The 25,422-nt window shown below is 41.1% G+C and overlaps 2 protein-coding genes across 5 annotated transcripts in view; one reads left to right on the top strand and one right to left on the bottom strand.

Annotated features, from left to right (window-relative positions):
* The window catches only part of wipi1 (WD repeat domain, phosphoinositide interacting 1), a 111,468-nt gene extending 101,895 nt beyond the window's left edge, over nucleotides 1-9,573 (top strand). For 2 of the 3 annotated variants that reach the window (XM_072242608.1, XM_072242606.1), the window contains 2 exons: nucleotides 1,621-1,721; nucleotides 8,978-9,573. In XM_072242608.1, coding sequence (XP_072098709.1) covers nucleotides 1,621-1,721; nucleotides 8,978-9,025 — 149 coding nt within the window. In that variant the 3' untranslated portion in view covers nucleotides 9,026-9,573. Of the gene's footprint in view, nucleotides 1-1,620; nucleotides 1,774-8,977 lie in introns of all 3 variants that reach the window. The other variant, XM_072242607.1, reaches the window with a different exon arrangement.
* Nucleotides 6,661-25,422, bottom strand: part of arsg (arylsulfatase G) — a 269,510-nt gene continuing 250,748 nt past the window's right edge. Inside the window, exons 12-13 of one of the 2 annotated variants that reach the window (XR_011883078.1) lie at nucleotides 15,041-15,094; nucleotides 6,661-6,922 (exon numbers count right to left, since the gene is read on the bottom strand). Coding sequence is in view for 1 of the 2 variants with exons in the window: in XM_072242603.1 (XP_072098704.1) it covers nucleotides 6,921-6,922 (2 nt within the window). In the remaining variant the exon portion in view is untranslated. The remainder of the gene's footprint in view (nucleotides 6,923-15,040; nucleotides 15,095-25,422) is intronic. The other variant, XM_072242603.1, reaches the window with a different exon arrangement.

The following is a 25,422-nucleotide window of genomic DNA, read 5'->3' as shown; positions in this document are numbered from 1 at the left end:
GGATCCTCACTATACAGGATATGCCTTCTTGTCATTACTACTGTAAGAGAGGAGATGCAAAAGCCCACAATCAATGTTTTAGGATCAGCTTCTTCCCCTCCACCACTGGGTTTCTGAATGGTTTATGAACACTGCCTTGCTATTCCTCTTTTGCTCCATCCATCCACCTATCCAATTTTATTTCTTTTATTATTGTAACTTATTTTTGTGCTTTGCACCATACTACTGACACAAAACAAATTTCATGACATACATTAGTGATCTAAACCTGATTCAGATTTTGTGCTTTTGACCCTTTGTTCTGTTGCAAGGAAGCAAAGTTTAATCTCAGGGATCCGGATTGTCTGAATCAGCATGTTACAGCTTTTAGGATTCAACATTGAATTCAATGGTTTCAGTTAATCAGTCCTTTGAGTTTGTATCAGAACTTGTCATTATATTTAACTGTCTTGTATCTCTCAGTTCTAGAAGAGGTTTCTTTTACCTTCTTCTCAGTTCTCATTCATTTTCTGTTTACACCTCACCAGACAGACAGGCTGTAGTTAATCACCCCGAAAACAACATCATGAACCACTTAAGTCATGTAGTGTCTCTTGTTCTGCATCCTCCTCTGTCCATCTGTGCCTTTCTCAGCTATTTAAGGCCATGTTTAATTTTTAAGTTTTCTATTACTGATGAATGGTCATTGACCTGTACATTACCTCTTCTTGTCTTTCTTTGGAGGCTGCCTGATCTGTTAAGTATTTCCAGCATTTATTGCTTTTAATAAATAAACTCTCATAGCAGGCAGCCGTCAATCCCAGGGGTTCATGGGTTTGCGCTTCAGGTGGACTGTGTCCTCTCCAGGGCGCAAGCCTGGGTGGGAAGATTTGAAGAACCGGCTGTTGCCCTCTCCATGTCACTGATCTTGTCCAAGGGAAGGGCAAGCGCCGATACAGCTTGGCACCAGTGTCATCGCGGAGGTTGACAGAGTGAAGTCATAAACAACATCAAACTGCCTTAGGGACCCTGGCTCCAGATTTCTTCCTCGGGGTTTACTCCTGAAGCCTTTCCCCACAAGGCAGCGGAGGTTTAAAATCAGAGTTTTCCTTCTCCGAGGCAGGCTGCCATCCAAGGCTGACGAGCCCCACCTGCCCGAAGCAACTGGTTTTGAGGCGCCAGTGGTCCGCCTTTGCCCCTTCCCTTGTCAGTGGAAACAGTTCCGCTGGGCCTAGTAGCTAAGCCACACATGAAGGCCAAGGGTTGGACTTGGTTGTCAGAGGCTGTTGGAGATGCACACCATTTGGAGCACTTTATAGGCAGAGGGAGCTTATCCCCACTACCACTCCCAGCTATGACAACCTTAGGAACCAAACTCTCATAATGGTGAGCTAATTTCATTACCAAGTAAATTAGCTGTTGTCACATAAAACAATAGGATGTGAGTGCCCTGTTGCATATTATCTCAGAAAATAAGAGAAAAGAAACGTATGTTGTCTTAATAACAAGAAAATATCTGTGCTAATTTACATGTTTTCTTCAGTGTTACAGTATGGGGAGTTGGACTGTGTTTTGTCAGGCTTTGCTGTAAGTGAATATACATGTCACCTGACCACACCAATATTTAATCTTCTCCTTCAGGATACTCTGAAGAAGGTGGTGCTCTGCGTGGTGAGATCATTCCGGAGCACGAGTTTGCTGCTGGACCATTGCATCTGGATGATGAGACTGAGTTCCCTCCTGTGAGCATACAGAATAACTAAAGCCTCAGCCAACGCTTTGTCACTCACCAGGGCAAGTGTTAATCTGAAACTGCGAAGACAGTACTCCAGTAACAAACACACCTTGATCCATCAGAGAAAATGACCTGTCCTTAGGATTAAGCCATTAAGGAATGCAAAATTTCTGCGACATGGGACCCAAGTTTCATATAGTATCTTGCTTAAATTGATACACTTTCCTCATTAATACCTTTTTTAGTGTGAGGCATAATAATAGCATGGAATAACAAAAAAAAACTTTTTGCCTGTATGCTTACTGATGCATCTTACAATCAGGGATGTAATCTCAGTATTGAGTGTAGCATTAGTCTTTGGATTACAATATGTTTTCAGACAATGGAGGATGTGCACATATTAGCAAAAACTGTTGCCAGAATCACCAAAGTAGGAGTTGTTGCTTTTTCTATGGATATCTTGGAACTCTTGTGATTATATATCAGTTTGCAGTATTCACGTACAGCAGAATACTGTGAGGGAGGGAAAATCAGCCAGTAGTCACTGCCAGCACTATACTTCATCTCACAATAGCAATATGCCCAGCGTAGTTACTGAGAGAAGAGGGGAAAAAATAAACATTCTCTAAAGCAGGGGTACCCATCCTTTTGTATGCCATGAACCTCTACCATTAACTGAGGGGCCCGTGGACCGCAGGTTGGGAACCCCTGCTCTAAATTTTAAGGAGACAACTATTTTCAATATTAGAAGGAAAAGCATATTTCAAATAGTGAAACTTTTGTGCATAACTGTTCATCCCATCTCTAGGTAGCTCTTTCAGTAATTACTAGAGATTTAAACCAAGGAAGAAAACTTGCTTGTTAGTACTTAGAGCTTAAACTTGGTTATATAACTAAATAAGTTTGACAATCAAAGTTTATCAATGTGATCCTGCTAGTTTATAGGAAACAGGCTAAAACATTAGTAGTAGAGATGTAATTGAAAAGAGGGAACTAAGAGCTCATACCCTGAATCCTCAACCAGATACCTGTCCTTCTTACTAGCCTCCTAGCCACTCACTGATAGCTCCGTTATCAGTTCTCCCCAGCCAACCATCACCAATATTACCCTCTAGTCATTATGTACTGACTTCTAATCAAACCAACCCACAACAGCCAACCCTCTTACCTTTCTTTTATGGTGGAGTGAGCCCTCGGAAGAACTTGAGTGTAAGGTCCATTCAGGAATTCACTTTTCTACACTGTACCCACAGCTGGAATTTTCCGGCAAGTGGCTCTTGAACAGATGGTTTATTGATCATCACAAAGAAGTCAACTTTATTGTTATGTGCCTAATTACAATAAGGTACAGCTATTATACAAAAAAACTCGCTTACAAACCACTTGGTTTATAGGCCTTTATAGACACCAAACAATTTCTAGGCATGTCATTCTCCCAGTAGAAGTGCCTGCTTATACCTTTCTGTGATCATCTCTTAAAACTAATGATTATCCCCTTTGGGCTGTCTTACACATCACCTTCCAACAGAGGTGTGATATGACCAGTGGTATCAGAAATGTAAAAGTTTCTGCTGCCCAACCATGTTTCAGTGCTGACAGAAGTCCCAGTCCCAGATTAATCGTGCAGTCTAGGTCATTTTAAACTTTGGCCTCAAAAATGATTGGCAAGGTTTTCCTCCCTGAATGTGATTCTAATTTCAGAAATTAGACAAGGGACATAGGCCCCACATTTAAAGATTGGGCTTCAACATTGAAAATTTGTTAAAGACCTCTACAAAAGACTTTCCATATTCCTATACAAGGAGTGCCTCTTGGTAATAATTATCAGTTGAGCACAGAGAGAACTTGTACTGTTTGGCTCAGATCACAAGCACATGAATTTATACAACCGAATACCTGTATACACACCTACTAAGCTTCCCTGACACTCCATAAACAGCCAAAACATAGAAAAGGTAATACCCAGGAAATAGTTTATGCTGGCCAAGTATCCCTTGTGGTCCTGATGTGATCTCCATGTCATCTCCAGAGATTGTCACTTCCTGAGCTCCCAAAATCCTCTATTTTTATACTTTTCCTCATCCGGTTTCATTGGCTGTAGGTCACCTGACTGACCTGTGTCAGATTCCTATTGGACATAGCCCAGGGCTACAAACATTATTGTTTTATGGCCTTTGTCCTCAACTTCATGTTTAGGTGACTTCTTTTGTTCCATTTAACTCTGACTGGTTCAAGCCAGTCAAACTGACACTGGGCCCGGATGGCGACTTTACCTGCCATTTTAACAATAAATAGCTTCATATCTGAGAATGGTCTCAGGTTTAGCAGGCCATTAGCAGAAACTCCGTGTGTCCACATTCAATTGCTCTGATTAAGAGCAGGAATCAGTTCATCAAACAGTTCACAAAATGTCGACCGCAAGGACTGTCTCACAAAATGGCCACTGAATGTAGTCCTTTCTGGCCAACAAGGGGAAGGAGGATAGCTAGAAGATATCAGTGAAATCTGGTGGAAAAGGAAAAGGGCTGCAGAGGAAGGAATCTGATAGGAGAAGAGAGCAGACTGTCGGAGAAAGGGAAGGAGGAGGGGCACCAGGAGAGGTGATAGGCAGGTGAGAAAAGAAGATTGTAGTTCTTTCGAGCTACCACCATCTTGTATTGATAGAGGCACTTTCCAGTTTCAATTATAATGTTTTGCCATTGTCTGTAGCAATAAGAAGTGGTAAATACAGACATCCCACCCTGAAAAAACTCATTTCAGGGAGGTAGCACCACCATTTCAAGGAGGTAGTACCCCCGCCCCCCACAACCCCATATTCCCCCCCCCCGTCGACCTCCAAGGGTGTATGTAATACTTTGTTTAGTGATTTTGTCTAATCTGTAAACCAAGTTGGGTATATGCAGAAAATGTGACATTAAAATGTGTACTTATATTATCATGTTTATTCTATTACAACTTTAAGCAAGTCTACAGGGAGTTTGGCCTCATCATGTAGGACATCAATAGAGTAGCTCCTTAGCAGCTAGCCAGCTAGTTTAAATAACGTTAGCCACGCTAGTGAATGAATGACACCTGTTAAACTCACCTCTTACATTTTAACCTACCATGGGTAATAGAAAAGTCACTGTTGCAAACAGTGCAGCAAGCAATTCTGTCATTATTTTTGGGGTCGACTGTAAAGCCCTCCCACGGAGAAAACTGATAGGTTTACTTAGCACGAAGAGAGACCAATCAGGATGCTCGCCCTCGCTCTCCCTCTCAAAAAAAAATCAATTTCTGGGATATTGTATATAATTTCTGGGCATCAGCGAGCCGCTATCAATATGCGGGAGACTTCCGGGAGAGGTGGGATGTCTGGTAAATATATGAGTGATCACTTAAGGCTGGACTTTCTAGTGTCTATTTCCTCATTCAAGCAATTCAATCTTGTGCTGCATTTTTCTATCCCAATTTTTGAAGTCATTTTGAGTTTTTATCCGTACCGCATACTTCATGGTTCGATCGCTTGTTGACCATTAATTCAAAAAGACAGAACAGACTGATTTATAGAGATGTAGTAAGGAAATAAGCTGAAAATTTTTTAAATGCTTAATGATTTTCCTTTACTGGCTATTCTGCCTGTGCCATCAATTTATAGCTAAATATCAGCACTTTTTAATCGCTTTGTGAAATCAGTTTGTGTTGATGAACAGGCTCAGCAGCTGACAAGGTCAGATTTGCAGTCTATTGGGTAGAGACATTCCTAGTATACTCCATGGCCCCAAGGTAACTACAGATTTGAAAAGTTTTTCAGCTGTTTTTTTTCTCTGCCAACAGTAAGGTTGCCTTGTGAGTGTTCCTTAAAGAAGTTTTCCTTTATTTCAATCTAAATCCCTGAGTTCAGCCTTGTTGTTGAATATTGGCCAGTCTCTTCTGGATGGCCTGTGTGGTGCAATATGGAGATCTAATCATAGTTTGGTGCACAGAATGTGTGGTCCAATAGATGATCCAGTAGTGATTTTGAGTATCTGACGTTTTGTGCTTAAATTTGGAGTCAATCGGATGAAATACATTACTTCCTGTTTCAGCCTGTTAATCTAATTCTACCCTTAAATTAACACTGAATCATTTCAACTTTGTCCAGCTACGTGCAAATATTGATTCAACTGGGATCCCTTTGAACACAATCCTCTTTGTTACTTGTAGTATGGCACCATACAGATTATCAGAATCATTTAACATCTATTTGTAGTGAATGTTTTTTATGGAGCCGAGTGACAGAGGGCAGGAATATCATGGCAGGAACATGAATATTAATGGAGAAAAGTAGAACTTCGCTCGATAAACCGTTCTTTTCTGCTTCTGATGGAGGTCTTGGTCCTAAATGTTGACTGTTTATTCCCTTCATTGATGCTGTCTGGCTTGCTGAGTTCCTCCAGAATTTTTTGTGTGCGGCTCAAGATTTCCAGTATTGGCAGAATCTTTTGTGTTTATGCTTTTCTCTTTCCATAGTTTTTTAACTTAAATTCCTGTTATTTGTCCTTCATTGTAGTAAACAAATATTTTAATGTTCTAAGCAATAAATGTTTTATTAATAACTCTGATGTTCAGTAGATGGTGCACCAGTATCATATCCTTGGTTTCTTCACCATTGTGAAGTATCTGCAGAACACTGCAGATGGAAGACATTTAAAGTGCACCATAAGTGTCAGAGAAATTATTTAGGAGAGTGAAGGGGTATTGCTGCTATACAATAGGCAGTCACATGCTGTTGGTTGAACAGAGGCTTGGAGAAACTGCGGCAGCTATTATTGAAGCACTTGGCCACTTGTCACAACTATATCAAAGAATATTGATGTCTGATCGACGCTTGAGAGTGACAGCAAACCCAGAAATCGTTTCCTTGTGGAAAATAATTATAACCTCAATCAGTAAAAAAAATGTAGCCAGTATTCACAAAGTATTCTTTATTTTCAAAGAAACACACAAAAGTATAACACTGACTACTTTATAAAATATAAATTCCATAGTTTCAATGCACACAAAATGTCTGTCAAATTTCTGCTGCTCGTCTGTAAATTTTCTTCCACCTGGCTCTCAACTGAACAGTTTTTTTTTCAGTTTCTGGGCTGTGGTTCAATCGAGAACATAAACTCATTCAGTCACAACTGCATTTGGAGTGATGCAACAAGACTCAGGAATTGGCAGTAAATTGGAGGCTGTTGGGTCCTGTGGAGAAACAACAACACATTGGACAATATTAGAACTGGGTGTTCTGGCGAGCTCTGTACAAATCCAGTTCAGCCACATTTTGAGTCCTGCATACAGTTCTGAGCACAGGATAGATTTCATTGCACAAGAATGGATGCAGAGAATTCAATGAATTCTAGTGAGAGGGAAGATTTAGATCAATTTTTTGTTATCAAATGGAGGAAGCTGAGAGATAATAACTGCGTTGCATAAAATTATGAGGGCATCAAGATGAGTAAGTAAGAAAGGACCAATTATAGCACAGCTCAAACTCACAGTTCCAGTAACTTGGGTTCAAACCTACTCTCTTGTGTTGCCAAAAGGATTTTGAACATTCTCCCTGTGACTATGTGTTTCCTCTTGGTATTCCATTTCCCTTCCATTCCCAAAGATGTACAGCTTCCTATTGCAAAGGATGAAGACTTGTTTTCTAACCAGTGGGATGTTTAGAGGCCAACATTTGTTCCTCATTTCTCATTGTCCTTAGGATACAGAAGTGAGCCACTTCCTTGAACTACTGCGGTCCATATGGTGAATATATTCTAGCAGAAGTGTTGAGTAGGGACTTAACTGGATTTAAACCAAGCAAGGAATACTAATTGATTTCCATTCTAGATGGTGAATAACTTGAAGGGAATTTGCAAGCGATAGTGATCCCGTACACCAATCCTTGTTTCCTTTGTTGTTAGAAGTCACATGTTTGGAAGCCTTTGTGAGTTGCTGAAGTGCATTTTGTAAGGATGTAAATTGCAGCCAACATGTGCAGTTTTGGAGGGGAATGAATGCTTAAGGTGGGAACCAGTCCAGCAGGATACTTTATCTGGATGATTCTTAGTTTCTAGAGAGTTACTACAGTTTTAGTTTTACACACTATCCTTAAAATACTCAATTACATTAACCCACTTTATCTTCTCCACATTTCCATTGTTCCTTCAAATTCTACCTTTCTATAGATTAGAGGCAATTTTCAGTGGCCAATCTATCCAATCATTTGGAGAAGGTTCTGTCATACTCATGATTTGAGCCTTATTAATCATGGAAAATCTTTGGGGAATTGAAACTGAAAAAATAGTAACTTGCTTTCCCCAGTTTCTGTTTTACCCACGGTATTTACATGCAAGAGCAGGAGTGCTTCAGTAGTGTAAACTTAGCACATTAGGAAAAGTGCAGAGTTGATTTTTGATATCTTGTTAAAAAATCGATTTATTTTATACAGCATGTATTTTACTCTCATCATGGGAAAACTATTCATATTTAATAATAATTGTGGATTTTGATGTGATTGTTGATCCTTTTAAAGCATTACAAAATAAACATTATATGTAGATTAATTCCATAGCAAGATAATACACAATGGATGTGGAGTGAGAATGCTAGCCACTTTCTTTGAGAGACCAACTGCACTTGTATGTTTGTCTTCACAACCATTCTTTGTGCTTTTTCTGTAAGTGCACAAATCATGAGAAGGTTTTCTGTGAGCTAGGAAGGTTAATGAAGGCACATGGGCAGTATACTTTCTTAACCACCTTATCTACCTATGCTGTTGCCTTCAGGGATCCTTGGACATTGAACACCAAGGTTCCTGATATGGAATACTTCAGTTGGCATGTTTCTGCCTTTGTACTTCCAGTCCACAAACTGCATCAATATTTATTGTGTAATTGGGAGCTGTGCAACAATTAATAAAAGCACAAATAATGGAAGTTTAAAGTTCTGCTAACATTTTTTGTTGATTGGCATGTTGGTGTCAAACTTCTATTTGATACTTAACAAAACTGTACTGCAGAATTTTGATAGCTAATATGTGAAAAATGGGACTAAGGAAAATTTCACCAGTAATGATTTTTCACATTTTAATTAACTTGGGTTCTGGTGTTGATAATTAATAATGATAACAATCGTGACCACTAATAATTAGCATGAGCCAAAGCCCAGCTCGTGCCACAGCTGTCCACTGTGCATGTGCTACAGCTTACTCATAACACACTCTCCTATACCCTAATAGAAATTAAGGATTTGTTTTGGTTTTGGTAGATATATTCATGCCGAGGAAGCCAGAGTGAAAAGACGAAGAAGTTGTGAGACTGAAAAACACGATTAATATCGTGAGTGAAGATAGAGATTATAAACAGCAAGATTTGAAGAATGAAGAGCATGAAATTGGTATGCATGAATTGGAGTAATAATAATATTCTGCATTTCATGTTTTGTTTGGGGGAAGAGAGCAAAACAAAATTCCAATGAATTTATCTCTATGTCTGTCACCAGCTTTAGTTATTGTACTGGAGCCAGAATGGGTGTGTTACATAGTAGAGCACATTGCTAAACTAATCAAGATTAGCATTACCACATTGAAAAAAAATACCTTTCTTTAGTATGGATATTTAATTTTTAAAAGTTTTATAATATAGCATTTACTTTAAAAAAACTCATCCAGCATGTATCTTGTTCTGAATATATCCTAAACATCTTATAAAAATAGCAATTAGTCAACTCAGGCGATGCCCCCTCTCAGCCAAGCAAGCTGCTCAGAGTGGTGGTCAAGGTTTTTTAATTGTGAATGAAGTTGCACAAAATTGTAATGTTCACCAAATAATATAGTAGCAATAGTAATAAAGTGTTGCAATATCCATTGTCTCTAATTACTTTATTGTGCTAATGCACTATTATTCACTAGGGCAGGTTTGCATTTAATACATTGAAAATATTTTACTTCATATTTTTAATTGGTTTACTTTACAACACCAGCAAATTAAGCCTTGCAAAGTTCAAAGTAAATTTATCATCAAAGTACCTATATTTCACTATATACCATCCGGAGATTTATGTTCTTGCGGGCAATCACAGTAAATATATAGAAACACAATAGAGTCAACCACAACTAGATGGACAAACAACCTTGCAAAAGACAGCAAACCGTACAAATACAAAAAGAAAAAAAAACAAGCTAAATAATAATAAATAAATAAACAATAACTATTGAGAACATGAGTCCTTGAAAGTGAGTCCATAGGTTATAGAAACAGTTCAGTGTTGGGCTGAGTGAAGATACCTGGTTCAGGAACCTGATGGTTGAGGGGTAATAACTGTTACTGAAACTGGGGCTGTGGGTCCTGAGGTTCCTGTACCACCTTCCTGATGACAGCAGTGGGAAGAAAGCATGGCCTGGATGGTGGGTTCCTTGATGACAGATGCTGCTTTTTTTTTCACAACCGCTCCTTGTAGATGGGCTGAATGGTGGGGAGGGCTTTACCCATGATGGACTGGACTGCATACACTTGCTTTTTGTAGGCATAACACAAACTACATGAGATTGAGTTTGTTTTATTCTTTGATGGTACGTGGTGTATCACTCTCACAGGTTAATCAGAAGGTGTTTGCTGGGGTAAGTGGCCAAGTAATCTGAGAGTTGAAGCTTTGCTTCTACCATTTCCACTAAGCTTCTGTGAGCTCCAATGCGTAGACTTGAGCTTTCCAAATGGGAAATCATTTGAGAGGTCATGTCCAGGAATTCGCACAAGTTGATGGAGACAGCACGTATTTTCATTCAGACTTTAGAGGCATCCTTGACTAATTTGACATGTGTCTTGTCATTTCTTGCCATGATAGATGTCAGAAATAAAGTGACTTTTTGTTGAGTGCCTGGGCCAGACATGTGAAAAACTTGGTTTGCCCATCAGAGCCATCTCTGTGTGTCTGGGAATGTTGGCTTACAAGGGGTGGTGGCATATGTTAACTTGCCTTGAAGTTTCTAATATCACAAAAGCTAGTCCTCAGCCAATATGATTTCTTCAGCTAATGTCAAGAAACATCTAAGAGCGCCGGATAGAGCAGTGTCTACTAGACCAGAGAATACCCTGCCTGGGGTACTGAAGTCGTGTTCTGCAGAACCAGCGGCACATCTGATCAAGCTGCTTTAGCATTGTTACTGTCATCCACCTGACAATGAGATAAACTGGCCAGGTGTGTCCTGCTCACAACAAGCAGGATGACCCCAATCTGGCAAAGTATGGCTCAGTCAGTTTACTTCCAATCATCAGCAAAATGATGGAAATCCTATTAACACAACTTCAAATCACTCATGATGTTTCTTGCAATTTACTTTCCTAGGTACCCAAGCTACACATGTCCATGAAAGCACAAGATCACCCTTCTCTGGTGAAGACCATAAGATATAGGAACAAAAGAAGGCTATTCGGCCCATCGAGTCTGCTCCACCATTCAATCATGGGCTGATCTATTTCTTCCAGTCATCTCCACTCCCCTGCCTTCTCCCCACACCCTTTGATGCCCTGGCTAATCAAGAACCTATCTATCTCTGCCTTAAGTGCACCAATGACTTGGCCTCCACAGCCGCTCGTGGCAACAGATTCCACAGATTTACCACACTCTGACTAAAGTAATTTCTCTGCATCTCTGTTCTAAATGGATGTTCTTCAATCCTGAAGTTGTTCCCTCTTGTCCTAGACTCCCCTACCATGGGAAATAACTTTGCCATATCTAATCTGTTCAGGCCTCTTAACATTCAGAATGTTTCTATGAGATGCCCCAAGAGGCAAAAGCAGAATTTCAGTATGCACAACTCAAATAGAAACACTTAAACATATGAACTTTTCACATGACACCTATACATCTTAAATTTTGTTCCTGTTCATAACTGTTCAAACCTATTCTTACCAATACTTTTAGAGAAGAATGGCACAATGCCATTTAATCCAGCCAGTCCCATTTCAGTGGGGTTCTATCAATTATTTTGCATCAAGTATGAATGCATTTCTCCTTTAAAAGTCTTGGTTCACCCTGTTTCCACCACATTTGATTGCATCCCTTTTCGGTGTGAGCTCCCAAATAGGTTAAAAGAGGATGCATGATGATTAATGTCATTAAGTGTACATCTACACTGGGAAAATACTGGCAGCTGCAATGAGGACTGTGACTAGAAATGTTTATTCCACTTTAATAATTGGCATCATTTTACTAACTACTCACTCAATTTATCCTATGTTATTGCAATTTAGGATAGTATTGTGCAATAACATTTCCAGGTAATTTTGTTCAAATTCTAATTATACTCTACTTGAGCCTTCTCTAATCCTTTCACTGCTGACACTTTGCTCCATTCCCTTTTCAGTATTTCACCACAACACACCACTGTTCCAGGTATGGTTTCACACTGAGTGGCAAAGGATTGATCAATTGTGACAAGGAATCTGACAAGGTCACCTGTCTTACCTCAACCACTATGACATACTGTGTAATGGCATTTTACTTCTCATTTAAGGGTAATTAAATTTTATACCTACACTTGGTGGCCACTTTATTAGGTACATCTGTACTCTGGTATGTTAATGCAAATATCTAATCAGCCATAAAAGCATGCAGCCATGGTCAAGAGGTTGTTTAGACCAAATATCAGAACGGGGAAGAAATGTGATTTAAGTGACAATGATTGTTGGTGCCAGATGGGGTGGTTTGAGTATCTCAGAAGTTGCTGATCACGTGGAATTTTCATGTACAACATTCTCTAGAGTTTACAAATAATGGGATGAAAAACCCAAAAAAAGTCTAGTGAGCGGGAGTTCTGTGGGCAAAAATGCCTTATTAATAAGAGAGGTCAGAGAAGAATGGCCAGACTAGTTTAAGCTGACAGGAAGGTGACAGTAACTCAAATAACCACGTATTACAACAGTGGTGTGTAGAAGAGCACAACATGTTGAACCTTGAACTGAATGGGCTACAGCAGCAAAAGACCATGAACAGCATGGCCACTGAGAGTATTTTTCTGAAAAGCAGCTTGCCTCTAATATGGATGAAAATTAAAAGTGCATGCATGAAATTGACAGAACTGGAACAGTGGATTTTAAAATGTACAACTGTTACATGCAGTGTTTAAGTGTTTCTAATTGTGTCATGTGTACTAAAATTCTACTTTTGGCTCATGGTTTGTTTGTGTAAAATATTCTATTTTAAGCAAATAACCTTGTAAAGGTATGTTCAATGTGAAAAAGCTGGCATAGGGATCAATAACTGTGATATTCTGTTTTATTCTGTGCAGTTAAATATTATTTCCTTGAGCAAGGCACTTAACCACACATTGCTCTGCGATGACACCGGTGCCAAGCTGTATGGGTCCTAATGCCCTTCCCTTGGACAACATCGGTGACGTGGAGAGGGGAGACTTGCAGCACGGGCAACTGCCGGTCTTCCATACAACCTTGCCCAGGCCTGCGCCCTGGAAACCTTCCAAGGCGCAAATCCATGGTCTCACGAGACCAATGGATGCCTTTTACTATTAAATAATATGCATTTGTAAGCATTTCCACTTACAAAGGATAGCAATTTTTTTTTATACCAGTCATCCGTGATGATTGTAAATAGCTAAACCATAATGGACCAATGCAAGCATGCATTAAAACAGTTCTGCAAGATACTACAACAAAATTGTGAAAATTTTTGCTGAAATTTTAACAAATATCTCTTCAGATTAATTTATAACGTGGTCAATATGCATCTAATATTTCATTATTTTAACACAGTTAGAATTATGTTTACATTACTGGTTTTAGAGCAACACATAATGTAATTCCTTATCTTAGAGAGATGTGGATGCTGAGTCATGAGGAGCATTCATGCTGAAATAGATAGCTTCCTGTTTCTGGCAAACAGAACTTGAAAGTTTCATTACATTGAAGTTACTTCCTACCCTGCTCGCAGTTTTACGAAATCCATCTCTCTCTTCGTTATATGAATTTTTCTGCCTCCATCTTGGAGACAGATTAGCAACTGACTTAATTACAATCATAAGACATGGGAGGAGAATTAGTCATTCGGCCCCTCAAGTCTGTTCTGCCATTCCATCATTCTGATTTATTATCTCCCTCAACTCCATTTTTCCGCCTTCACCCTGCAACCGTTTGACACCCTGACTAATCAAGAACCTATCAACTTCCGATTTCAATATATCCAGTACCTTGGCCTCCGCAGCTGTCTGTAACAATGAATTCTATTGGCTAAAAAAAAATCCTCCTCATCTCTGTTCTAAATGGATGTTCCGCTATTCTGAGGCTGTGCCCTCTTGTCCTAGATGCCCCACTATATGAAACAACATCACCACATCCACTTTATCCAGATCTTTCAATATTCAATGTGATCCCCCTCATTCTTCTAAACTCAAGCAAAGACAGGCCCAAAACCATCAAATGCTCACGTGTTACCCTTTCATTCCCAGAATAATTTTCATGAACCTCCTCTGGAACTTCTCCAATACCACCACATCGTTTCTTAGATAAGAAGCCCAAAACTGCTCGCAATACGCCAAGTGTGGTCTGACCAGCGTCTTATAAAACCTCAGCATTCAGTCTGTGCTTTTATATTCGTCCTCTTGAAATGAATGCTAACATTGCATTTGCCTTCCTTACCACGAACTGAATCTGTAAGCTAACCTTTAGGGAGTACTGCACAAGGTCTCCCAAGTCCCTTTGCACCTCCGATTTTTGAATTTTCTCCCCATTTAGGAAGTAGTCCACAACTTTATTCCTTCTACCAAATTGCATGACCATTTGCTTCCCGACACCATATTCCATCCGTCACTTCTTTGCCCATTCCCTTAATCTGTCTAAGTCCTTATGCAGACTCTCTGCTTCCTCAACACTACCTGCCCCTTCACTTATCTTTGAATCATTCACAAACATGGCCACAAATCCATCAATTCCATTATCCAAATCATTGACATACAACATGAAAAGAAGCAGTTCCTACACCGACCCCTGCAGCACACTACCAGTCACTGGAAGCCAACCAGAAAAGGCCCCCTTTATTCCCACTCTTTGCCTCCTGCCAGTCAGCCAATCTTAGCACCTTAGCTGTAGTTTTTCCTATCCTACTTCCTGTAAAGACTTCATTCATTATCATAGTCCCTCTCACTATGCTGTGTCTGTTCAAATGATGAGACTTTCCGTAGATGTGCCTTTATTCTTAGCTCTGACTTCCCTCTGCCATAGTGGGAGCAGCCCTTGATGGAATCTCATTTGTTTCCTGCATCTCTGCTCTCATCCCCACTCCTCCCAACAAAAAGGAGTAAGGTTCCTCCGTCCTCACCTTCCAACCAACCAGCCTTCATGTTTAATGGATGATTCTTTATCATTTCTTTTTCTGCAACAAAGTAAATCACAAAAATGATCCATTATTCATGCACATCATCCCCTTTCAGCATTTCCAAAGAACCCTTTGTGAGTCACTGGTCCACTCTTCACCAATCACGCCAACCAAAGCACCTTCCCATTCAACCACGCAAGATGAGACACCTCCTTTATCTTGTCCCTTTGTCCCATCCTGGCACTGCAGCAGTCATTCCAGGTGAAATAGCCAACTTAATGGATTCTACTGATCTGTCCTCCTCTGTAGATTGGGTGACACCTTCACTCAGTCTGCAAGAGCAAAGCTGAGCTTCCATTTTCTTATCACTTTGATTTCCCATCCCAGTCCAACTCTGCTCCCTGTCCCATCAACATAGACTTGATCAAGAGCAAATCCTCTGACATGTTGTCACCTTTTAGACTCAATATCAAATTCATCAATTTCACATAACTCACATTTCCTGTTCTGTATCAGAACTGGTCAGTCTGTGGAAAAATTATCCAGTTGTAGTGTTAATTTATTTTCTCTCTCTCTCTCCATCCCTCCCTCCCTCCCCCTCTCTGTGGGCATTTCCAGTATTCTCCATTTGGTTTTGGGCTTCAGTAACATCTGACATCTACATTACACAACTTTAACATTACTCCTTTGTTCATTTGCCATCTCTATCTACAATGATTAATCTAGAACAAGATAGTTCAGTTAATATTGACATCACCTGGGCAATGCTGGCTTCGTCATTTGTCCTAACCATCCTTCTCCATACTCTCTTCAATCTAACACTGACTTGTTATCACACTTTCCAACAGAAGTTGCCTGCCTCTTGAATGTTTCCAGCATTTTATGGTTATGGATTTTCAGCATCTGCTGAGTTTTTTTTAATCTTCAATTATCTCAGGTCGATAGACTGTTGGACTACAATCAAAGGTTGTGGGGATCTAGCAGGAAAGTGAAGTCAAAGCCATGATGAGATCAGCTATGACCTTACTAAATAGCTGAGTAAGAGGAAGTTAAGACCAAACTACTGCATCTACTTTTCATGTGATAGCCTCAGATTTACTTAAAACATTTATAATGAATTATTTCAAATATGCAGTAGCCATTTTTGTACAGGCAAATACAAGAGGCAAATTGTGTTCAGCAAACTCCCAGAAAAGCTAATCCCCTAAAGAACATGTGCATATTTTATTGGAAGCAGCGTCACAGGTTGACGGGGTGATGGAACTGGCATCATCAGTTTTGGTCACCCTGTTATAAGAAGGACAAAGTTAAACTGGAAAGAGTGCAGAAAAGATTAGCAGGCTTGAGTTACAGGAAGAGGCTGGCCAGATAGATCGTTATTCTTTGGGGTGTAGGAGAATAAGTGGTGACCTTATAGAGGCTGACAAGATCATGATGGGCATAGATAAGGTAGATTATAGCAGTCTTTTCCCCAGAGTAGGGGTGCCCAAAACCAAAGGGCACAGATTTAGGGTGAGAGGGGAGTTGTTTGATGCAGAGGCAGAGGCAATGAGCTGTCAGAGGAAATGGTTGAAGCAGGAACAATAATATCACTTAAGAAGCACTAACCTGCGGGGGTTGGGTTATAGGGTTATGGACAGAACATGGAAACATGGGGAAGGAATGAGTGGGGCACCATCATTTACCTGGACTTACTGGGCCAAAGGGTCTGTATCTATGCTGTTTTGTTCTACAGCAGTAGCTAAGGAAGCAACTTCGGTCAGTGAAAATGGGAAACTCTTCTGTAAACAATATCATGGTTTGTTTATGTCAATTTGTACGGATTTAAATTTAACATAACTTGATAACTGGCGTGATCAAACTGACAAAATTATCAGCAGTAGAAGGCATAGAAAGCAAGATCTTGTGTAGATCAAAGATCCCCTGATGAAATATTTTTCTTTCCTTTCAAGCATTGTCACTCACCTAGATCTGCATCCAATATTTTCCATAATTCTGCGAATATGTACCAGAGGAGCCCAGGGCAAACTACGTTGCTCCAACAAAGCTAAGGTGGGGGGGCAGTATTAGAGAGCGTCCTTGAGAGAATTTTTAGTGCAGATTAATATGCCAATATACAAAAATGAATTGTAATTGTAGAATACAGCTTCCAGGAGATTAACCATCACATCATCCTTCCATCTTTTAGACGAGAAAAAAACACCTCACAGTTCACTGCATGCTGGTTAAAACCACTCATGTTGGGTCGTTATATTTATTTATAGATTATGTAAGAGAAAGAATAAAATGTGAGACAACAACTTGTAATTTTGGGGGTCACAGTCTGTATACAGTGGATTGGGACTACTACATTTTGGCCCAATTAAAGAGGAGTCCCAATTATCCAAAACTTCATGGAAATAGTTAAAAAGGTATAAAAAAGACAAACTGAGTAACAAATCAGATATTCAAATAAAATACAGAACAAAGTAGAATGCTAACAACATGATTACAGTACTATAAGACTGTTGCTCCTAATAGTTATCGATGGAGGAATTCACCCGGTGTATGCTGTCATGTTATTTTGATTGACTGAAAAAATCAGAGCAGACACCTAGTGCAGGTAATGGACTGCCTTCGTACAATGCTTTTGATGATTGCATCCTCCAAACCTTCATTTTCATTGTAACATTCAAGATGATTGCCGATACCTTCAAATTCTTCATAATTCCCAACTTTTTGTAGTGAAATTGTTCATTTTCACTTCCGGCCCTTTGTGGCATCTCCAAGCCTGAATGCTTGAAACTGCAGTGGGCAAAACGGTTCCGAATTACCTTACGACTTAATTCTCGCCAACTGTTAGTGACAAAAATCATCGCTTTTTGAAGACAAACAAATGGGACTAACACTATTTTTAAAGTGTTCACTCTAAGCATGGCATATGTGTTTAGTGGCCACACAAGTGCCTGTGGCTGATGCTTGGTGGAAACTTTGGTAAGAGTCTCCTGCCCCAATTAAGCAACATGGTCTCCCAAATAAACAAAGGGAATTCCTGCTCTTTTTTTTTCCAATTAGTTTTTGTTCATTAAGAGTTATCCCAAATAAGTAGCTGCCCTGATTAACCAATGGCCCAGTTAACCAGAATCCACTGTATTTGGTAACTGTATTGTTTTTGACAACTCATGGTACATTGTAAACTTGAATTTTTCATGGAAAAAGAAATGCTACATGTGGAAACAAAGTTCAGGAGAGGCAGAGGAACCAAAGATTAAACAACAAATAATAAGTGGATAATGAAAGGAAATGGAATATTGAAATATGTCTTGTTACATTTCACTGACAACAGTAATGCATGTGAATTTGCGGAATAAGCAGGATTCCAGAAGTCATTGAGTGGAAATGAATGCACAGACCACCTGATTATTTTAAGGAATGAGGGAAAATAGATTCACTTTGGATTGGGAATGTTTCTTATACCATACTTACTTGTACAGCAATTATATCATGTACAAATCAAATCCTGTAGATGGACATCTGAAATTTGAAAAAAGAGAAGGCAGCCTGTGGAGGGATGGTAATGTACTCCAACAATGTTTGGAGCTTGTGAACAAAATGCTGTGTGTAAGAGTGCACTGTTAAATGTTGAGTTTACTACTATACAGGAATGAAAGATGTAAATACTGGCTTAGGTTGGGTTAAAGCTGAAACATTGACACTGTTTGAGCCAAATGACCCACTTCAGTTTAAATTTCCATAGAATTCAATAAAGTGATTAATATTGTATATGTTGAATATTGTATCATTTCTTAATGCATGCATTACTAAATGATAATAAAAAAGGACTGCGCGTCCTCATAATCTAATCTAATAAATATGCAAATTTTGGTAGCAGTGGGATATGGTATGTCTAAACAAACTGTAATCCCATACAGAAGAGAAAATGCATGAGGAAAAATCTAAAGACTGAAAAAAAACAAATGTGTTGGCTGTCCGTCATTTCCAACAATGATGTAACCTGCGCGGGAGGAGTTTTATAGTGAAAAGGCTGTTGCACTGGGACAGCTCCATTCTTTCAGCCTCAACAACCTTGGTCCAAGGGTGTGAAAAATCGGCTACACCTTCTGTGCCTTGTCATACCCTTCACGCTCCATGAGGTGTTGTAGCACCACCTTCTTGGCTGCTGGATCTTGCAGTTGATCTCATCTGGCCAGTCTGCTGAAATTCAAACGCTGGTGAGATGGGGGGCATTGAATGTAGAAAAGCATTAAATATGCAAAATGCTGCAGAAGCATCTATGGAAATGAATGAACAGTCGACGTTCCAGGTCAAGACCTTTCATCAGGACCAGAAAGGAAAGGGGAAGAAGCCAGAATAAGAAGATAGTGGGGGTGGAGATAGGAGTGCAAGCTCAAAGATGACAAGTGGAGCCGGGTGGATGGGGGGAGGGATGAAGTAAGAAGGTGATCGGTAGAAAAGGTAACAGGCTGGAGAAGAAGGAATCTGATAGGAGGGGAGGGTGGACAATGGGAGAAAGGGAAGGAGGAGAGGCATCAGGAGGAGATGATAGGCAGGTGGGGTGAAGAAAGGAGGTTAAGAGGAAAGCCAGAGAGGGGAATGGAAGAGGGGGAAAATTACCAGAAGTTGGAGAAATCGATGTTTAAGGCATTCTCTTTGGAGTTTATATTCCGTGCGTTTAAAGTAACCTCTAAAAGTGAATCATGTTTTGTGAATGCAAATTGCAGAGACTCTGTAAGCAGGAAAAATACCATATGAGAATGCAAACAAGTTGTATTGATGGCATTTTTCTGTACACTATTACATTAATGCATCCAAAAAAGTGAATCTCAAACATGTGTTTTGAATGAGTGGAAGTCTAAAAGGCCAAGAGGAAAAGCACAGTTCTTTATAAATACATGCCTTGCGTGATGGGACTGCTGACTCATTGTTGTGCAAGTGGGTGAAAAATGCCAGATGTAGAAAAATTGAATTTCAAAGCAACTGGCATTTTTTTTTTCATTCAACTGTATCATTCCTTTCCAATTTTTTTCAGGTATAAGAACTGATTGGCCCAGATTTTTCACTGCCTGGATTCACCATTGCCCCACTCTGACCTGGGTCAGACATAAAAGGTCATGTTTGCTTCTAAAAAAACACTTAATAGGTGAGGGTGTGCATGATGCCAAGCCCACCTGCTCTGGTAGTACTGAGAAAACCTGAGACATAACGGCAAATGCACTTTCCCAGCTTTGTCATCTATTAAAATGCCCAAGCTTTTGCGAGGCTTGTGAATGTCCACTGGTCTTCTGGCACTCCATGTTTCTGAACAAATACTTCAGGCAGAATAAGAAATAAAACTGAGATCTGCCAGCTGACACTTGGCAATGCCTATAATCAACAGCCCATCACCTTTACTTGAACTATTTACTTTGAACATTGTGAACTTAGTGAATATAATTGATAAAATGCCAAGAATGCATTCCATTTTAGCAGGAAAGCCCATGGTATGCATGGAACTTGGTTATTGAGTAATGAGAACCAAGAGGCTTTTCTGGAGGGCAGAAAACATTGAGTAAACAGCAACTGTTACACAATAAGTGCATAAATGCTGCCAAGAAAATGGAAAGCACGTTGGCTAAGCAAGTGCACACATTTGCAGATGTATGTTCTTGGTGAACCTCACCTGCAGTTTACCCACCTAGAAAATGACAACACTATCTTGCTAATCCAAGGGGGCAAAATTTAAAGGTGACTGGAGGGAAGTATGGGGGGGGAGTCAGAGTTAAGTTTTTTTACACAGGGAGTGGTGGATGTGTGAAACACCTGCCAGGTAGTGCTGGTAGAGGCAGGTACATGAGAGACATTTTAGATAGGCACGTGGATGGTGGAAAAATGGAGGGCTCTGTGGGAGGGAAGGGTTAGATGGATCTTAGAATCATAGAAACATAGAACATAGGTGCAGGAGTAGGCCATTCGGGCCTTCGAGCCTGCACCGCCATTTATTATGATCATGGCTGAACATCCAACTCAGAACCGCGCCCCAGCCTTCCCTCCATACCCCCTGACCCCCGTAGCCACAAGGGCCATATCTAACTCCCTGTTAAATATAGCCAATGAACTGGCCTCAACTGTTTCCTGTGGCAGAGAATTCCACAGATTCACCACTCTCTGTGTGAAGAAGTTTTTCCTAATCTCGGTCCTAAAAGGCTTCCCCTTTATCCTCAAACTGTGACCCCTCGTTCTGGACTTCCCCAACATCGGGAACAATCTTCCTGCATCTAGCCTGTCCAATCCCTTTAGAATTTTATACGTTTCAATCAGATACCCCCTCAATCTTCTAAATTCCAACGAGTACAAGCCCAGTTCATCCAGTCTTTCTTCATATGAAAGTCCTGCCATCCCAGGAATCAATCTGGTGAACCTTCTTTGTACTCCCTCTATGGCAAGGATGTCTTTCCTCAGATTAGGGGACCAAAACTGCACACAATACTCCAGGTGTGGTCTCACCAAGGCCTTGTACAACTGCAGTAGTACCTCCCTGCTCCTGTACTCGAATCCTCTCGCTATAAATGCCAGCATACCATTCGCCTTTTTCACCGCCTGCTGTACCTGCATGCCCACTTTCAATGACTGGTGTATAATGACACCCAGGTCTCGTTGCACCTCCCCTTTTCCTAATCGGCCATCATTCAGATAATAATCTGTTTTCCTATTTTTGCGACCAAAGTGGATAACTTCACATTTATCCACATTAAATTGCATCTGCCATGAATTTGCCCACTCACCCAACCTATCCAAGTCACTCTGCATCCTCTTAGCATCCTCCTCACAGCTAACACTGCCACCCAGCTTCGTGTCATCCGCAAACTTGGAGATGCTGCATTTAATTCCCTCATCCAAGTCATTAATATATATTGTAAACAACTGGGGTCCCAGCACTGAGCCTTGTGGTACCCCACTAGTCACCGCCTGCCATTCTGAAAAGGTCCCATTTACTCCCACTCTCTGCCTCCTGTCTGCCAACCAATTCTCCATCCATATCAATACCTTACCCCCAATACCGTGTGCTTTAAGTTTGCACACTAATCTCCTGTGTGGGACCTTGTCAAAAGCCTTTTGAAAATCCAAATATACCACATCCACTGGTTCTCCCCTATCCACTCTACTAGTTACATCCTCAAAAAGTAGGTTAACCTTAAAGTAGGTTAAAAGGCCAAAAGGTCTGCGCTGTTCTTTGGTTCTACTGTATGTTCAATTACAGCAGTATTGTACTTTTAGACATCCGTTAGTCTCATGAGACCATGGATTAGCGCCTTGGAAGGTTTCCAGGGCGCAGGCCTGGGCAAGGTTGTATGGAACACCGGCAGTTGCCCATGCTGCAAGTCTTCCCTCTGCACGCCACCAATGTTGTCCAAGGGAAGGGCATTAGGGCCGATACAGCTTGGCACCGGTGTCGTCGCAGAGCAATGTGTGGTTAAGTGCCTTGCTCAAGGTCACAATACACTGCCTCAACTGAGGTTTGAACTAGCAACCTTCAGATCACTAGACCGACGCCTTAACTACTTGGCCATGCACCAACGCAGTATTGCTCTGTTCTAGTTCTATTTGTATCTTCAATTTGCCGTGACAGTCTACTAAGTTTCCAGCAAAGTGGGCACTTAATCTTTCTCCAGTGTAGAAGATTGCAAAGTGCGAACTCTGAGTACAGAGCTCAGAGCTCTAGAGTGGAAGAAGTGCAAGTGAACGTCTGCTTCTCATTGAGGGACTGCTTGGTCTGTGGATGGTGGAAAGGGAGCAAGTGTTACACCTCCTGCGGTTGGAAGGGCAAATATCATGAGCAATCAGGTGGTTGGATGGAATGGAAGGACAGAAGAGAGGACCAGGAAATCTTGAAGAGAATTGTCGCTACAAATTGCTGAAAGGGGAAGGGTGGGGGAAAGACACAACTGTTGGTGGAATCTATTTGAAGGTGGCGGAAAGTGCAGAGAGTGATCTGTTGAATGTGATGGCTGGTGGGGTGGAAGTTGAGGACCAGAGAACTCTATCACGGTTATGGCCCAAAACTGAGGGGTGTGAGAGCAGACTTGCAGGAAGAGGATGAGATGCTGTCTAAGATTTTGTTATTTTTGTAGTTAACACAAACCTGTGATCCTGGATGGGTCTGAACTGTGAAGATTGGAATTTCAGTTGGAATCCATGTGGGAAGCGTTGGAGCCATCTCTGTCTGTCCCATTCACTCACTGCCCAGATTGTGTTGTTTACAGTTTATCCACGTGGTCTGACATGCAAACTATGAAGATATTAAGGGGCATCAGGAATGACTGGAAAGGTTATAGAGTTGAAAATGGATCAAAACAGATTCTAGCCCACCAATGCCCTTGCTGATAATGAAAGTTCAAAGTAGATTTATTATCAAAGTACGTACATATCACCTGAGAATCATTTTCTTGTGGGCATACTCAATAAATCTATAGAATAATAACTGTAACAGAATAAATGAAAGACCACAGCAACTTGCCATTCAACCAGTGTGCAAAAGACAACAAACTGTAGAAATACAAAAAGGAAGAAATAATAATAAATAAATAAATAAGCAATAAATATTGAGAGCATGAAGTGGGCTCTTCAGCTGGCTGCAGAAGACAGGCTGCTCGGAGTCGCAGTGTGAGTTCAGAGCGTTCACTGCTGGACAAGTGCAGGCGTTCATTGACTGCTTTGATGATGCTGTGGCAGCCTCCACCAGTGACGACAACTCAAGAGCAAGGGGCTCCGTCTCCGTGATGCCATCTACAACTCAGCCATTGCTACTACGTTCATTAAGAAAGAACATATTCAAGCAGACTAGCATGAGGAAAGCTGGGAGGAAATGGAACAAGTGACTAAAGCCAAAAGAAGAGCCACCCTTGCTTACAAGAATGAACCCAGCCCCAGCACCCGAGATGTTCTTAAGGCCGCAGAAAATTGCTCATCACTGCGCCAACAACTACTGGCTGAACTTGTGCAGTAGCATCCAGACTGTTGTGGACACAGGGGATGCACTAGGCATGTATGAAGGCATCAAGAGGGCCATAAGTCCTTCTGTCACCAAGACTCCCCTCTGAAGTCTAACAGTGGAGAAGTCATATCTGATCACGGCAAGCAGCTTCGATGCTGGTTCGAGCACTACTTAGAGTTGTATTCAGCCCAGAATGTGGTCACAAGCACTGCACTCGAGGCTATCCACTACCAGTCATGGAGGAGCTAGATGCACTGCCAACACAGGAAGAACTCAGCAAAGCCATTGAATATCTTGCTTGTGGAAAGCCCCCTGGAGGTTACAGTAACCCTCCAGAGGTTTTAAAGAGTGGTAAACCAGCACTGTTGCACCATCTATTCGAGATCCTGTCTCTGCTGGGAGAAAGGCTACATACCTCAAGATGTGCGAGACACCAACATTGTCACCTTGTACAAGATGAAGGGTGATTGCAGTGACTGTAGCAACTACTGCAGCATTGCCCTCTTTGGCATCGTGGGAAAGGCATTTGCCCAAGGGGTTTTGGCACAGTTGCAGCACCTTGCCCAGTGTATCTACCCACACCGCAGTATGGTTTCAGAGTGGGCAGATCCATTGTGGATATGATCTTCTCACTATGTCAGCTGCAGGAAAAATGTGAAGAGCTGCAAAAACCACTCTTCATCACATTCATTGACTTGACAAAGCAGTTCAACCTGATCAGCAGAAGTGGGCTCTTTAGGTTGCTGCAGAAGATAGGTTGTCCTCAAAACCACTGGGCATGATCGCTTCCTTCCAAGAAGACATGCACAGTACCGTCTGCTTTAGCAGTGCAACTTTGGAAACCTTCCCAGTGAGAAGCAGAGTAGAGCAAGAATGCATTCTAGCACCAAAATCTTCGGCATCTTCTTCTCCATGCTGCTTTTGGAGAATATGCCGAGGGTGTCTACCTACATACCAGAGCTGACGGCAAACTCTTCACACATTGCTCGCCCTCGCTCTGACATCAAGATCTGACAGTTCTTCTTTGCAGATTGTTGTTTTCTGACCATGCTGCACCGACTTCCCGCACAGAAGCCCAACTGCAGCATCTCATCGACCATCTGTCCCATGCCTGCAAGGATTTCAGGCCAGCCATTTGGCTTGAAGAAGACAAATGTCATGGTCCAGGACACTGACTCCCTCCTATCCATCACACTCTAGAGGTGGTTGAGTCCTTCACCTGCTTTGGATCAACCATCACAAACACTCTGTCTCTTGATACTGAGCAACAGAAGCCAAGGCTGCAGCTGTCATAGCTAGGCTGAACAAAAGAGTGTGTAGCAAAGCCTGTGGATGCTAAGTTGCACGAATACCAGGCTTGTATTCTTGACACTCTCCTCTACTGCAGGGAAACCTGGACAATCTATGCTAGCCA

Source organism: Mobula birostris, chromosome 24, assembly GCF_030028105.1.
Source record: "Mobula birostris isolate sMobBir1 chromosome 24, sMobBir1.hap1, whole genome shotgun sequence".
Classification (NCBI taxonomy): domain Eukaryota; kingdom Metazoa; phylum Chordata; class Chondrichthyes; order Myliobatiformes; family Myliobatidae; genus Mobula; species Mobula birostris.
Note: the sequence above shows the minus strand (reverse complement) of the source record. Positions and strands in the feature narration are given on the sequence as shown.